Source organism: Scomber japonicus, chromosome 20 (genome assembly GCF_027409825.1).
Source record: "Scomber japonicus isolate fScoJap1 chromosome 20, fScoJap1.pri, whole genome shotgun sequence".
NCBI lineage: Eukaryota > Metazoa > Chordata > Actinopteri > Scombriformes > Scombridae > Scomber > Scomber japonicus.
In genome coordinates this window covers 5,836,149-5,848,297 of record NC_070597.1, presented here as the reverse complement: position 1 = coordinate 5,848,297, position 12,149 = coordinate 5,836,149, and the positions used below count along the sequence as shown (strand labels likewise).

Below are 12,149 nucleotides of genomic sequence, written 5' to 3'. Positions count from 1 at the left end.
CATCTTATATACGAGACGTCAGAGTTCCTTGTGTAAGAGGTACATGAGTCTTTTGTGTACTCAAAGTCTTACATAGTGGATTCGGTTTCTCCCGTGCACACGATGCGGGGGCTCCTCTGTCACGGTGAGAACAGACAGAAACAGTTTCCCATGGTGTTGTTGGGTGTTGGTGATTGACGCTAAAGGAGATTGAGTGGAGAGCCTTAGGGTGTCAGCACTGGTTGAACCGGTGAAGTGTGCAAATCCTCCAAGACACAAAACCAGTAACTTAGCTGACCTTCTCGTGTTCCCACACTTGTGTACGACATATCCAATAACCGGTAAACAACCACAGTCAAACACGAATCCACTTACCTATATTGCCTCACCAATTATCAGTAGGCTTTTTTTATTTATTTCTTTAGTTTGATATCTATGCATGCTTTAGATTACCTCTCTTTTTTACATCTGTGGCTGTGTTCAAAACCTCATACTACATACTTCCATACTACACACTACACGACCAGATAGTAAGCAGACCGTTTACACTGTAGTAAACTACACGATAACCCACAATGCATTTGGTTCCTACCCGAGCTGAAATCATCAGGCTGAAGCTGATTTCATTTTTTTTATTTGTAACGCACTTCCTGTCATTTTCATAAAATAAAACACCCGTTACCTTTTATTATTAGGTAAAACATAACGATAGAATTGGTGCTTTTATTTTGAAAGCCCTCGCTGTAGCTAACTTGAAACCACTGAGGTGTTGATCTGTGACGTTTGTATTTTGGGTTTTTATCAGAAGTTGTGTTGCATCTTGGGTAATCTGAGTGTGAGTAGTCAGCTCTTGATGCATACTCTGCATTTCTGGAGAATCTAGTAAACCATCCAGGAACTTCTCACATACTCTAAATCACATACTACGCAGTTGAAACACACTACATACTTCAAATGACGTCAGAGTTAGTACGAGTAGTAGGAAAGTATGAGGTTTCCAACAGACCCGTAGTCTAAAGTTCCTATTTCTGTCTCAGCTCAGCACGGTTTCTTTTTTAAGCGGTGGATTTGATAAGCTGTCGTTAATAGGCGTTTGATTCGGTTTACGTCAGTATGCAAACATGAAACATCAAGATAAGGTGACTTGCTGATGTGCTTGCCCCGGCTGTTATTAGTCAAACTTTCCTTGTTTGTACGTGCAATATAAAAACCATTAGACCTTTAATTTATTGATTAAATCTTTACGCATGGTTGGAAAAATGGATCAAATGTCACCAGCTTAGTTAGTAGGGGGGGGGGGAAGCAAATGTACAATATATGTTTGAATCAGTGACCTTTGACCTTATTGTAATACACACAAAAAACCCCACGTATGTAAATAAAGATGAACACACTGACCTTATGTTTCTTTGCTCCTCTTCCAGGTGAGGTGAAACAGGAAGGGGGTGGTGTTTTTCGCGAGGGCACACCTTACCAGCGCCGTGGCTCTTTGCAGCTCTGGCAGTTCCTGGTGGCCCTGCTGGACGACCCGGGCAATGCCCACTTCATCGCCTGGACCGGCCGTGGCATGGAATTCAAACTCATCGAACCCGAAGAGGTACGTTACATCTGAGACTAGCTTACTTCTAATCAATAAGTGTTTGTTTTTTCCTCTTCTTTAGTAGAGGGAACAACTCATTCAAGTCTCCTTATAACAGATGTAGAGATGCCTTACTACAGAAATGACTTGTTTAATTATGATACTTTAAAGAGTCATTTTATTTTATGCAGTATTATGTCTGTTAACAGCAGATTTTTCACTGTAGATAGACTGAAGGGTTAACTGAGCACAGGATAAAACACAATTATTATTTACTGGAGCCTCAAAACTAGTGTAATAGGCCAAAGTCATTATAAAATACCGTACAGTACCTCTCTTTATGATTTGTGAATATACTTTTAAATCACAAAAACACATTTTAAGATAAGAAATGAACAACTTAGAACATAATTCCTTGACCAAATACTTAATTTGCATTTGTGAGTTGAGAAATTTTGACTTTCTGACTGTCATCTTACACCACATATGCATTGTGGTCAGAGTTAATAATAAGAGCTGCTAAAAATGAGTTGATTAATACAGTAATGATTGACAAACTATTCTGATAATCGATTCATAGTTTTGGCTCATTTTTAAAGAAAAAATACCCAAATTCTCTGATTTCTATGACTCCTCAAATGTGAATATTTTCTATTTTGAATTGAATAATTTTGGGTTGTGGACATTTGATGACATCATCTTGGATTTTGGCAAAGAGTGGTTGATTTTTTTCACCATTTTTGAACATTTTACAAACCAAACCACATATGAGTTAATCAAGAAAGTACACAGAATAATTAATAATGAAAATAATCATTAACTGCAGCTCTATTTAAGATGGTGTCTTGTTGCATTACACCAAAAAAGGAAGAAAAATGGAGTTTACAGTAAAACAAATGGACCTCTTTCAGTAATATCACTTTAAATGTTTAGATTAAAGGGCTATACCAACGTTATTTATAACTCATATGACTGTATGGCCTTCTCCACTGATAGCAAAGTGTTGATAGAGATCACCATGTTAATATAAATCTGATAAGGACAGCACAGAAGTTATTCTCGGAATGAATTCATGTTAGCGGGGGGGGGGGGGGGGTTTCAGGCGCTACATAGATTAGAGTGATTAGAAGTGAGATTTGGCCACTTTCCCCTTATAGGTCTATTTTGTGATCCATCCTCCATTAGTCTCCCTGCATTCATTATTCAACACATGCAACAGTGGATTGATAAATGAAGGACGAGTGCTATCGCAGAATCCTCCCAACACACACACACACACACACACACACACACACACACACACAAACACACACACACACACACACGCCCCTCGTTCTCTCTCTCACCTCCTCACATTTCTGTAGTCCAGACGTTTTCTGCGATGTTTAAGACTGCAGCTTGATTGGACGCATCAGACAAGCGTCCATTTAGGTGAGTCCTAATACGGGTTAGGCCTGCACTGTGTTTTCCATTATCTTTTTACTGTACATTAAAAATGAATGAGGTAAGAGTTTTACAAGAGCAATTAGGGCTGAGAGCACACTCAGAGATCAAACGGGACTGCTGGGTAGATGGCCACTGTGGGATACAACCTGTCTCTTCCTGAGTCATGAATCTCAGCGTCTCCCTTCCCTCCCTCCCTCCCTCCCCTCCCCTCCATCGTTCCCCTCCCAGCTTTACGGTTTCCTCAATATCCGAGATGATGTTTGTCAACATAATGTTCATTCAAAGTTGCCAAATGATTTGATTTACTTCCCACTTCCCATTTGCCTGCGTGAGGTTTTGCGAGACACTAATTTTCTATCAGAGTTAGTGTTCCCCTCATCAGCTGGGAGTTCAATTTTGGGTTGGGACTGTATTTCATGGCCTTCCTCTGACAAGCAGCCATGACTCCTATTTCACTGCGAACACTGTGGGACTCTGGTTGCATTCAAGTGGTAATGGGTTACATAAAAAGGAAGTGAATCCACATGTGGGGACTGGCTCTGGTCTTGGCATGTTAAGGCTGCTGAGTTAAAGAGCAGAGAGAGGACTTTCGACTTGTCACCGAGGACCCCTAGTGGTCAAAGCGTTACAAAATAACCCCAACTGTGTCTGATTATGATTTTTGGAATATGAACTCTAGGAAGAGGGAAGAAAAAAAACACACACACACACACACACAAAAAGCGCTGACACAAACGATTCTCATCTGTTGACGTGTCATATGAGGAAGGCTATAGTCTTATAAGCCCTGTAAGAGCATGCAAGTACCAACTCACCTTTGAATGAACCTCAAGGAAACTGAACTATATCAGACATGTAACCACAGACATTTCCTTTTTTTTCTCTTCCTTTTTTTTCTCCTTCTGTCTTCTCCTCTTCCTCTGCCTCTCCTCGTTCTCCCTCTCTCCGCAGGTCGCCAGGCTGTGGGGCATGCAGAAGAACCGTCCAGCCATGAACTACGACAAGCTCAGTCGCTCTCTGCGCTATTATTACGAGAAGGGAATCATGCAGAAGGTACAAAACATCACCTACTACAATCCAGACATTACAATCCTTTTTAACCCTCCTGTTGTCCTCAGGTCAAGGAAGGATAGGAGGAAGGAAGGAAAGGAGTAAGGAGGAAAAGAGGAAGGAAGAAAGGAAGGAAGGAAGGAAGGAAGGAAGGAAGGAAGGAAAGAAAGAAAGGAGTAAGGATGAAAAGAGGAAGGAATTTAGGAGATAAGGGAGGGAGGAAGGAAAGGAGGAAGGAAGGAAGGAAGGAAAGGAAAGGAGTAAGCAGGGAGGGAGGAAGGAAAGGAGTAAGGAGGGAAGGAAGCAAGGATGGAAGGAGGAGGGAGCAAAGAAAGAGGGAGGGAAGGAAGGAAGGAAAGAAAGAGGATGGGGTCAATTTGACCCGGCGGGAGGACGAGACGAGGGTTAAACGTAAAAATGTTTTCCTAAAGTTTCCTTCAATATATTTTCAACATCACTTTATAGCACCACCCTTTATAAAAGATTTACAGGTTATAACTAATGGCTTTACAGATCAGTTGAAAGCCATTAATAAGAACAACTTTTTGGGGATGGGATGTTTATCTTCCTCTAGCATGCTACATTAGAGCTTTCATAATAAGAAGTGTTGTTGTTAAGTATGTTGTTAATATATAAAGACTGTATTCCAGATGCACTGCAGCTATTTCCCAGAATGAATAAATGGGCAAACTTTGAAGGAGTGGCCATGATGAATCAAAGAGCAAGATGAAAAGACAAACTAAACTATGCTCGAGGAGGATAAACATCAGACTGGCAACCCAAACAGATCTTATAACTGACCTATAAAGCATCATTTGATTAAATATAAAGTATTAATAAAGCCATCAACTTAACCCTCCTGTTGTCCTCAGGTCAAGGAAGGACAGAAGGAAGGAAGGAAATGAGTAAGGAGGAAAAGAGGACGGAAGGAAGGAAGGAAGGAAAGGAAGGAAAGGAAAGGAGTAAGGAGGGAGGGAAGGAGGAAAAGAAGAAGGAAGGAAGGAAGGAAGGAAGGAAGGAAAGGAGTAAGGACGAAAAGAGGAAGAAAGAAAGGAAGGAAGGAAGGAAAGGAGGGAGGGAGGAAGGAAGGAGAGAAGAAGGATGGAAGGAAGGAAGGAAAGGAAAGGAGTAAGGAGGGAGGGAAGGAGGAAGGAAGGAAGGAAGGAAAGGTGTAAGGACGAAAAGAGGAAGGAATTTAGGAGAGAAGGAAGGGAGGAAGGAAGGAACAGTCAAAAGAGATGGGGTTAATTTGACCCGGGAGGACGACATGAGGGTTAAAAGGTTCTTTTTTTTAGAAACTGGTTCACATTTTATTCTCCTTCAACCTAAACCTTTCATCACCAGGTGTCAGGATGTTGTATATGTCAGTGATTTATATAAGCTGATATTATTTATACTCCTATAATCACCATCAGGATATGTAATAAAAAAAACAACTATGTATCTGTGGCACATAGTCAGTAGAGCAGAATGAGCTAAACTAGGTTGCAATGGCTGGAGTTGCATATTTGTCTCTAATGGCTAATGGCTACTCAATCCTACTAAATCCCTACCAATCACAGCTGAGTCTCATACGTCACATGATAATTGGGTCACTGCATTTTTGTGATGCAGATTTGATCGTTTACTGGATGAGATCTAGACAGGGAGAAAGCACATGATGTCTCTGATTGGGTGGACAGATAAAGACGAGGAAGACGAGGGGCCAGGCAGAGACAGACAGGAAGATCTGTGCACCTGTATGACCTAAATAAACAACTGACAAGTCTGCACACCTGGAGCTAGCACTATGAGGAAGGGTTTGGGGTTAGGTTAGACTTCTTATCTGTGGTGCGTTACCATAGCAACTTATGCTGCACAGTCTGGAGGAAGTTGACTTCAGACTTCTGGCTCATCAGATCACTGGAAAAAATCCTCAATTACAAAAAGAGCAATAAACTTAACATAATATAATGATGAGTTCAGCTGCATCTTAATTATGCAAAGTTTATTATGACGGCTGACAGTGTGGATGATTTTTACATCACTGCAGCTCAGAATAACATGAGACTACTGTGTGATAATTGAAAATGAAAATAAAAAATTGCATTTTATTTAAAAAAAAAATCCACATGCTGTTAATTGGCCCCCATGATTATAAATGTACTTACTATTAAGTATTTTTATGTGACAATATTGTGATGGTTTCTTCATCATCCAACTAAATAGCAAAACATTCAAAGCCCAAGTCTGCTTTTAATATTAATATATTATTTCTAGTGTTTCTACATCTTTTTCTTTTTACATTTCATTTTAGTTTAATATCATTTTTGCTATCCATTCATGGTTATGATGATGTCGCTCGTAGCTGGATAGGAAAACCCAGACATGACTGAGCTTCATAATACTGATTATCTGGACGGCCGATGTTTCAGGTTCAATAAAGCCAGCTAACGAACAAATATCCAGGCTATGTTGAATTAACTTGGTAGTTCATCAGGCCCTAAGAAAATATCCATTCTTATAAGAGTCTGACAAATAAGGGATGGCAGGATTAGCAGTTCAAAAATATATTTAAAAAGTAAGACTGAATGCTCCTGAAAATGTCAAATGGTGTAACCACAAAATAATGATAAATATTAAATATTTTATCACCTACAGTGTATTTAAGTGGACTTATACTAATAATTACTTCATTTAAAATGATATAAGTGTTTCCTGGTCTCCATGGTTACCCAGATTAAATGTAATATTTAGAACAATAGTATTCCATTAGCTTTATTTAATATAAAAGTTATAATGTAAGATCATGCCAAACTAGTTGATATGCTGTTTTATTGAGAATGTAGTGTTTAAATAAGTTGAATTATTTGGTACAAAGTTTTTATGGTTACACCACTTAGACATTTTTACCATAATCCTCTAATATAATATTCTCTCAAAATGGATTAAAAGCAGACATTTGATGCTGGGTCCACAAAAAAAGAATGTGTGAAAGTTATACATAAGTTTATTTTCACTTTTTAACCCTTTTAAATTTGACAAAACAACCCCACTGACCCATATGACTCACCCCTCTTCTTCTTCTTCTTCTTCTTCTTCTCTCGACAGGTGGCAGGGGAGCGCTACGTTTACAAGTTTGTGTGTGAGCCCGAGGCCCTCATCTCCCTGGCCTTCCCCGACAATCAGCGGCCCAGCCTGAAAGCCGAGTTTGAGCGCTACGTCAACGAGGAGGACACGGTGCCCCTGTCCCACCTGGATGAGGGAGTGCCCTACACCACAGATCAAACCCCCCAAAACATGGGCCCCCAGCCCTACTCCAAAGGCTACATGTACTAAAAAAAAGCCAGCCCCCCTTCTCTCTCTTACTTACCTAACCCCTTCCCCACCTTCAGAAATCTTCCTGTTATACCAACCCATCATCATACACACTCCCCCGAGTCCCCATGCACCTCTTGCACATGCCCGCCCCATCCACTTGTATATAAGGCTATGGTGTTTTTTTTTGTTTTGTTTTAAATTAATCTCATTAGGGATTTTTTGTTTTTTTTGTTTTGTTTTTAAGAGCTGCATTCCTCTCACATCTGAGGCCTACTCAATCCATAAACATGACTGTGGTTGAAGAGATTGCTTAATAAATACCCATAATAATACCCAACATGAAGTCCAGACTATTCTTTCTAGTTGATATTTTACAGTTATGTTTTAACTTCCTTTATGTAACCCAGGGGTGTCAAACTCATTTTCATTCAAGGGTCACATACAGACCAATTTCATCTCATGTGGGCCGGATCATTAAAAAGATGGAAAGAAAGAAAGGAAGGAAGGAGGGAAGAAAGGTAGGAAGGACAGATGGAAGGAAGGAAGGGAGGAAGGACAGATGCAAGGAAGGACAGAAGGAAGAAAGGGAGGAAGGACAGATGGAAGGAAGAAAGGGAGGAAGGAAGAAAGGAAGGATAAAAGGAAGGGAGGAAGGACAGATGGAAGGAAGGGAGGAAGGACAGAAGGAAGTAAGGGAGGAAGGACAGATGGAAGAAAGGAAGGGAGGAAGGAAGGAAGGGAGGAAGGACAGATGCAAGGAAGGACAGAAGGAAGAAAGAGAGGAAGGACAGATGGAAGGAAGAAAGGGAGGAAGGATAGATGAAAGGAATGAAGGGAGGAAGGACAGAAGGAAGTAAGGGAGGAAGGACAGATGGAAGGAAGGAAGGGAGGAAGGAAGGACAGATGCAAGGAAGGACAGAAGGAAGAAAGGGAGGAAGGACAGATGGAAGGAAGAAAGGGAGGAAGGACAGATGGAAGGAAGAAAGGGAGGAAGGGAGGAAGGAAGGACAGATAGAAGGACAGAAGGAAGAAAGGGAGGAAGGACAGATGGAAGGAAGGAAGGAAGGAAGGAAGGAAGGAAGGGAGGAAGGAAGGACAGATAGAAGGACAGAAGGGAGGAAGGACAGAAGGAAGAAAGGGAGGAAGGACAGATGGAAGGAAGAAAGGGAGGAAGGACAGATGTAAGGAAGAAAGGGAGGAAGGAAGAAAGGAAGGATAAAAGGAAGGTAGGAAGGACAGATGGAAGAAAGTAAAAGAACACAGGAAGCAAAATGGGCCGGATCACATGCCTCGGCGGGCCGGTTCTGGCCCACGGGCCGCATGTTTGACACCCCTGATGTAACCGATGTGGTTCACAAAACTTATTATTACACAATTCATATGCGGAGGCTGTTTAACGGACTATAAAATGAGTTGTTTTCTCTTGCTTGGAGTTGGATGAGAGGGTCTCCAACCAGCTGATACGGTTAGCTTTGATCAAAGACTGGAAACAGGGACAAACAGCTAGCATAGCTCTGGTTTTCTTCAACTTGTTTTTTTTTTTACAGTTTAAATAAACCAGATACAATATGTTAATTAGTGAGCTTAAGGGCAGGGAGTAGTGGTTGGATTATGTTACCATTTGACAGAGCCAAGATATCTGTTTCCCCCTTCTTTCACCCCCCTCCCCACCCCTCCCCCCTCCCTCTCAGTGTTTGTGCTGTGTTTAGCGGTTTAACCTGCTCTTCTAGTAACTTTATATTTATCCATTTCTCAATAATCAAACTCTAAAAACAAGAAAATACATGTAGATTGAAACTGCTGTTTGACCTAAAACACACACACACACACACACACACACACACACAGCTCAAATACTACATATTAATCTATGAAAACACTACAATGTAGAATTAAGAGTGCATCCATTGTTTGTTTGTAGTGACGCATTTTTAATTTTCATATTAATTATATAATTAATTAATATGGGACACATTGACCAGCACTTTATATTGGCAATGACATATAGCTGACATTGTAACATTAAGGATAACTGAACTGAGTTAAGACTTAGTAATTAAAGTTTAATCACCATTTGTTCAGTCAAAAGTCTGACTTTGACAAAGAAGATGAAAATATGAAACCTAGCTGTGTTTTTCAGTCGTTAGCTGACACAGATCATACTACACAGTCCGCCTGGTAATAAGCACGAGAGGCACAGGAAGATCTTTAGCGTCGCCTGAACGCTCGAGAGATTCTCCAGGCGTTGGCTTCCTCGTAACGGTTGTAGAGAGGTTCCAGCTTCTGCATCCTCTTCTGCCGGCTGAGGCGCGTCGGGTCGCCCACTCTGTAGAAAGCCGGAGCGAACTCCACCAGCCAGCGAGGGTCGATGGTGGTCACCTCCCGCATGTACTCCTTAGTGGTGAGGACCAACTCGTGGTACACAAGCCTGCAGGAAAACACAATATTTGAAGAGGAAACGACTTGAAGTGCATTGATCCTACTTGATTGTGGGATATGGATCGTGACAGTCAATGATTTGGTTATAATAACGCCAAAGACAGATAAAAGCAGGGATGTCAAACTCATTTTAGCTCAAGGGCCACAAAAAGCCTCATTTGATCTCAAGTGGGTTGAACCAGTAAAACACATAATAACCTGCATATAATATCTTTATTATAAGACTACAATCTATTTAATGTGAAATATTAGCAGTTCCAACAATATTAAATCAATATTTTTTCAGATTGTTTTGCACAATATCATGTTTTAGTTTACCTAAGACATGAAAATATAACATATAATAATTATTTTAATGTATTTTATTGAAACTGAAAATTACAGGAACTTTATGAAACCATAAAAAGAGATCCTCATAACTACTTATAAAACTATTAATAACATTACAATCTTATAAAACTATTAACTGTGAATTTAACAAAAAGTCGAAAATGTGTAGCACCTATATGAAAGTGTATTTTCATTTTTGTTCATTATGGGCTACTTTAGGAAAAGTCCTCAAATTTCAGAGTAAAAGACTTGATCGTTAGCAAAGTTATCCAGAGGGCCGGATTGGACCCCTGAGGCGGCCCGGTTCTGGCCCACGGTCCATATATTTAACACCACTGGCCTAAAGGAACAATCCCAAAATGCACCTGAACGCCATGAGTCTTATTCTTGACACCAGCCCTGCAGTTTGCATTAAGGACTCACCATTCAGGTTGTCGGTTAAAGAGCGTGCTGGAGGGGTGGAGGTACACCACCTGCTGGTCGATCAAGGTACGGTATCCATCCTGAGGGTGTTTCCTGGCAGCGTTCCTGAAGAAACCGCTGCAAATAGCTTTCTGGACCCGCATCGAAGCTTTCCCGCAAGTTACCACGTCCAACTTGTGCCTGAAGAAGAGGGTTGCATTGAAAATTAGTTATCTGCACCCCGACATCGTGTAAAGGTTGTTTAATTGAGGCGAAAGGTGTGATTCCCCCTCCCCCATAAACTGCCCTGGATTCATGTTTTACTATATATTTCCTATGTATCACTTACACTGCTAACCTTCTGCTTTCTACATTAAATAAAATCGAGTACGGTCTTTGTTTATTCTATCAGTCGTATACAGTTTCATTTTTGCAATTTCACACAGGAGGGAAATAAAAATCAAGTCACAGTTGAATTCAATATGTCGACTACCTGTCCATGATGCTCAACATCTGTTTGCGGATGTCCTGCGCTCTCTTTAAGGAGCGAGCCTGGATGAAGTTCTCAAAACACCAGGGGTTGGAGAACTTGTTGTTCTTCCAGGAGTTGTAGACGGCCAGCAGAGTGAGATGGTCTCCCTCGAGCTGGAAGAACTTTGCCTTTCTCTGGTCGGCTTGGGCCTGTTTGTCCTGAAAAAGGGAAAGGATTGAATTTTGTTTTTTTGTTTTTTTTGTTCTGAAACATTTTATTTCTCCAAGGTGTTACGGTTCATCCTGTTGTTGCCTTGGAGATCTCTGTTTTCCACCAAAGATTTTTAGAAGACAACAATCTTGTTTATCACCAGATTATGAATCAAGTTATTTTAAATGCATGTTACAGAAGTCATTCAGATTTTATAAACGGGAGCTTATGGACATCTGTGCGTCGTTATAATGCAGTCAACACACACACAGCCACATACCTTCGGCCTGTAGAAGATGTTCTGAACAGACAGCATGGACACGATGGTGAGCATCTCTTCACTGCAGCCCAGATGGACGGACATGATCAACATCTTACACAACATGGGCTCCAGAGGGAACTCAGCCATCTGAACAATAAAAGGCCAATGTTAATCAAACACAGACATTAAAAAAGGGAAGATTGAAACACAACGCAGAGCTACTTCATAAACAGGGAAACATTGGGTCATTTCAAGCACGACTTTTAGACTGAAAGCAATGATAGCATGAAGTTTCCTAATCTCCGAGTCCTCACCCTTCTACCGAGCCGTGTGAGTAAGCCTTCATCATCCAGAGCTCCCAGAGTGTAGAGCTGCTCCATGGCTGTGATCAGAGTCTCCATCGGAGGAGCGTCCATGAAGTCAAATGCCAGGAGGTCATTGATGCCCATGGCCTGGTGGAGGTGAGGAGAGCAAAATAAAAGCACTGTTTTCTTGAGTGTTTCAATTAAAATGTGATAGATTTCCAAAAAGAGGGTTCATGTAGTCCACTTTGTTGTAGTTATGTTTGTACTGCATGTTTTATCAAAAGCCCCAAAAGCAGTTCAACAGATGGAGAGTGATTTATGGAGGAGTCAAACTACTAGATTACCTTCAGAGACAGCACGGTGCTCGCCAAGTTG

The 12,149-nt window shown here is 40.9% G+C and overlaps 1 protein-coding gene across 1 annotated transcript in view; it reads left to right on the top strand.

Annotated features, from left to right (window-relative positions):
- etv4 (ETS variant transcription factor 4) overlaps positions 1–7,691 on the top strand; it is a 34,738-nt gene extending 27,047 nt beyond the window's left edge. The window contains exons 10-12 of the mRNA XM_053341721.1: positions 1,404–1,576; positions 3,956–4,057; positions 7,145–7,691. Of these exons, the coding sequence (XP_053197696.1) occupies positions 1,404–1,576; positions 3,956–4,057; positions 7,145–7,372 (503 nt within the window). The 3' untranslated portion in view covers positions 7,373–7,691. The remainder of the gene's footprint in view (positions 1–1,403; positions 1,577–3,955; positions 4,058–7,144) is intronic.
- The last annotated feature ends 4,458 nt before the right edge of the window (positions 7,692–12,149 follow it).